Below are 4,174 nucleotides of genomic sequence, written 5' to 3' on the forward strand. Positions count from 1 at the left end.
CTGTCAGCCTCTGATAAATATCTTCATTAGTATTTATTTTAGCACTTGCTGCCTATTCTCTGATGTCTATTTCAAAGGCATGTGTTCCTAACAAATGCGGTGTGTGTGTGTGTGTGCGTGTGTGTGTGTTCTGCTGTGGGTGTTATATATGAGCCATACTGTGGTGCCAAAAATGTCAGTGTATTTGTAGGCTTTATAGATGTATATGAGTGTATTTTTAGGAGTGGAATGTAACAGTCTGGATCGAATTCACACATTCTTATTACGTAAACCTTTAAAAAAAAAAGGTGATGAGAGGAGACTGATGAACATATTTATATGCTACAAAGCTAAAAATATGTAGATTGACAATGGCCCCACCATCAGGACATGTGCTGCAGCTACAAACTCATACCAGATCAGCTTATTGGCAAACAGATCTACCATGAGATTTATGAAAGATCAATACAGGTGGAATTGGAGGGAGATAAGCAGCTGTCTTCTGACAGACAAGAATTTATTTTTCAGTGAATTCCCTCAAGCTGTGCTGTACGCCCATCCTCAAAGGCATACTCACTCTGCATTACAAAAAGCGTGTCAAGCACAGCTCACTTAAGAAGCGTTGAGCGCGAGTGTGTCCTAACATGACCCCCTTCTCTATCCTCTCATAGGATAATGCATATTCCTCCCACGCTGGAAGAAGCCACCATGAGCAACGTCACTGTGCACGATAACACTGAGTCCATCGTCAGTCCCAACATGAACCTGGCAGCATCCTCCACCTACCCCGTCAGCTTCCAGGTGTCTCTGACCGGCTTCCTGATGCTGGAGATCGTGCTGGGCCTGAGTAGCAACCTGACCGTACTGGCTCTGTACTGCATGAAGTCCAACCTGGTCAACTCGGTGAGCAACATCGTCACCATGAACCTGCACGTGCTGGACGTCATCGTTTGCGTGTGCTGCATCCCGCTCACCATCGCCGTGGTGCTGCTGTCACTGGAGGGTGACGTGGAGCTGGTGGGCTGCTTCCACGAGGCGTGCGTCTCCTTCACCAGCGTTGCCACGGCAGCCAACGTGCTGGCCATCACGCTGGACCGCTACGACATCTCCGTCAAGCCGGCCAACCGCGTGCTGACCATGGGCCGCGCCGTGGCCCTCCTCGGGGCCATCTGGGTGCTGTCTTTCCTCAGCTTCCTGGTGCCCTTCATCGAGGTGGGCTTCTTCGGGCCCGAAACGCAGCCGGAGCGCAACCAGACGGCGGCGGTGCTGGCGGACCAGAGCGGCGAGGACTTACCGGAGCTGGGCCTGTACTACCACCTGCTGGCACAGATCCCCATCTTCTTCTCCACGGCCGTGGTCATGCTGGTGACGTACTACAAGATCCTGCAGGCGCTCAACATCCGCATCGGCACGCGCTTCCACAACTCGCAGAAGAAGAAGAAGTCGCGGAGGAAAAAGAACATCTCGCTGATGGCCACGTCGAAGCAGCAGCAGCCGCAGGAGGAGCAGCAGCAGCAGCAGCAGCCGCAGCAGCCAGAGACCAGCACAGACGCAGAGCAGAGCAGCGGTGGCATGCGCATGCCGGCGATGGGCATGCGCACGTCCGTGTCGTTGATAATAGCGCTTCGGCGCGCCGTCAAGCGGCACCGGGAGCGACGGGAGCGGCAGCGGCGGGTCTTCCGCATGTCACTGCTCATCATCTCCACCTTCCTGCTGTGCTGGACGCCCATCACCGTGCTCAACACCATCATCCTGAGCTCGGGGCTCAGCAGGACCACCCTCAAGCTGCGGCTGGGCTTCCTGGTCATGGCGTACGGCACCACCATCTTCCACCCGCTGCTCTACGCCTTCACCCGGCAGAAGTTCCAGAAGGTTCTCAAGAGCAAGATGAAAAAGCGGGTGGTGTCCATCATCGAGTCCGACCCACTGCCCAAAAACGCCGTCATCCGGAACTCGTGGATCGACCCCAAGAGGAACAAGAAAGTGACATTCGAGGACCACGAAGCCAGGCAAAAATGTCTGTCCTCAGAGAACATGGATTGAGCGTCAAGACGGACTTATTTACATGTGCTGTTTCTGTTTTCAAAACTGACAGACAGAACCAGTCAGAACCAGTCTCAGAACCATCAGGAAAACATTTACAAAAGGGAGGACATACATAAAAAGGTGTCATGCAAATATGTGTCAAATGTGTAAAACAGATAATTTATTACTATTTATTCTGACTTTATGACAGATGACGGTAGATTTCAGAGAGTGGTTCTATAATTTATGCTGTATATAATGCATGGCTTTTTGTAACTGTAGAAATATACTTTGTGTACATAGTCTATTTGTACAGCTCATGAATAAATACATACATTAGAACTGTAAGTGATGTAATATCTGTACATTTATAATATATTTGTTGAAAACAAACTCGCTTGGTTGCTTTATCAGATGGTGTTTGTGCTTCTGCATTGTCACCCATCCCCCCCCCTACTCTACGTAACCTAGATGGATAGATGGATACATAGATAGATAGATTACTTTATGGATCCTTCCAGGGGAGCACATTTGTCATTGTGTCAGTCGGCCTCCATCACAGAGACCTGCTGGGAGTATGGCTTCATCGCTCTAAGCCCCGTCAAGGTCAAGAGTTCACTGAAAGATGGCAGTCCATCTTGATGAGAGGAGGAAGGCAAACCCAGGGAGAGAGGGAGGGAGGGAGGGAGGGATAGCGTGGTGTGGAGGAGAGAGAAAAGAAGAGGCCCTTTGGCCAAGCTAAATCATCCTCTGTGGTTATTCACGCCACCGTTGAGTCAGAGTGCACATTTGACATAAGAAAGACGGAGGAAATAGCTTCTGCTGCTGTCTCTAAAACACTACACTGCAGGAAACCGCAATTCATGTTGATTATGGTGGAAACAACGGTCTACAACTGCTTTAGGGCCTACTGCTGCATTAGTTGTGGTATATGTATCAGTGTGTATGAGCCACCATCAGCATCACCTCTGGGCAGACATCACACATACTATGATCCCAGAGTCACAACCCCCATAGCCTCTAACTGCAGTGAGTACCTAATGCCTCAACAGCAGCAACCGCCAGAGCCTCATGTCAGGAGGGGGTCGTTCACTTACAATTTATTGGTGTCACAACAACAGGCACAGGATATCAATAGTCTCTGTCAAACATTTATACGAGGGAGAGGAACCGACAGGGGGTAGGACATAGCTCTTTACAGAACTGGTGTGAATTTCCACGCGTGTCAAACCCTATCAAAATGTTTCTGACTGGAAAACACTTTTCTCTGGCCCGAATACAGAGTATCTCATGCACTTGGAACTACAGTGATTGTACAAAGGAACTCACACACATGTTCTTTCTGGCGCACAGTTGTTAACACAAGCTTGCGCACTCACACTTCCTCTCATTCACACACACACTCCCCTTTTGTTCATTAGTTAGTTACATTTAGTTAAATTACATAATGCAAGTTATTAAACACAGTTCCAAATTGGTAGTTTAGTATATGATATGAGACTTTATTTTGACCACTGTGGTTGAACACCCCCCCCCCCCCCCCCCCATTGGGGATGATGCCTATCCAATCGGATCAGATTGTTGGTATTGTTGTCAGACTAGTACTGCCTCTCGCCCAGATCACAGAGCCGCATTGTCTCCCAGGTTATATGGGCACTCATCGTAGTGTTCACCTGAAGCATACCTGTCCGAGAGGCATCAGCACATCATTGTTTGATTTGGTGTTACAGTGCAGTTTTGGATTCAGCTTTACCGACAGTTAATGCCATACAGCTCCTTTCTGTCCTGTTAAATACCACCCTCTCTGCATTTATTTTTCATGCAAAAGTACAAAAAAAATGCCTTTGTTCACTCTCGCTCCAGGTCAACTAGAATAACATAATTGTGTAGAATATCCGCGGGCATGTTTGTTGGTGTTTCAACCGAAGGAAGATGATGTGACTGACAGCTGATAGCTACACAGAGTTTCATCACCCAAATCCTCACGTGCACACAGTGTGCACAAGTCAAGTCCACATAATTCCACAAGCGTGTTCAACAGACAAGTTCTCAACGCTGGAAGATGTCTGGTTTATTCTGGGACTGCAGCACAGATACATGCGGGTGGGTTACAATAATCTGCAGCACAGATACAAGCTGGTGGGTTTCAGCACAGATACATGTGGGTGAG

General features: G+C 48.7%; 1 protein-coding gene across 1 annotated transcript; it reads left to right on the plus strand.

The window, feature by feature from the left end:
* Nucleotides 1–654: 654 nt before the first annotated feature.
* Nucleotides 655–2,022, plus strand: gpr22b (G protein-coupled receptor 22b; the record flags this gene model as incomplete). The annotated part of the gene is made up of 1 exon (XM_080842524.1): nt 655–2,022. One exon carries the CDS (start codon nt 655–657, stop codon nt 2,020–2,022), a length of 1,368 nt encoding a protein of 455 aa, XP_080698650.1.
* Between the last annotated feature and the right edge of the window lie 2,152 nt (nt 2,023–4,174).

Source organism: Sprattus sprattus (assembly GCF_963457725.1).
Source record: "Sprattus sprattus genome assembly, chromosome: 7".
NCBI classification, from domain to species: Eukaryota; Metazoa; Chordata; class Actinopteri; order Clupeiformes; family Clupeidae; genus Sprattus; species Sprattus sprattus.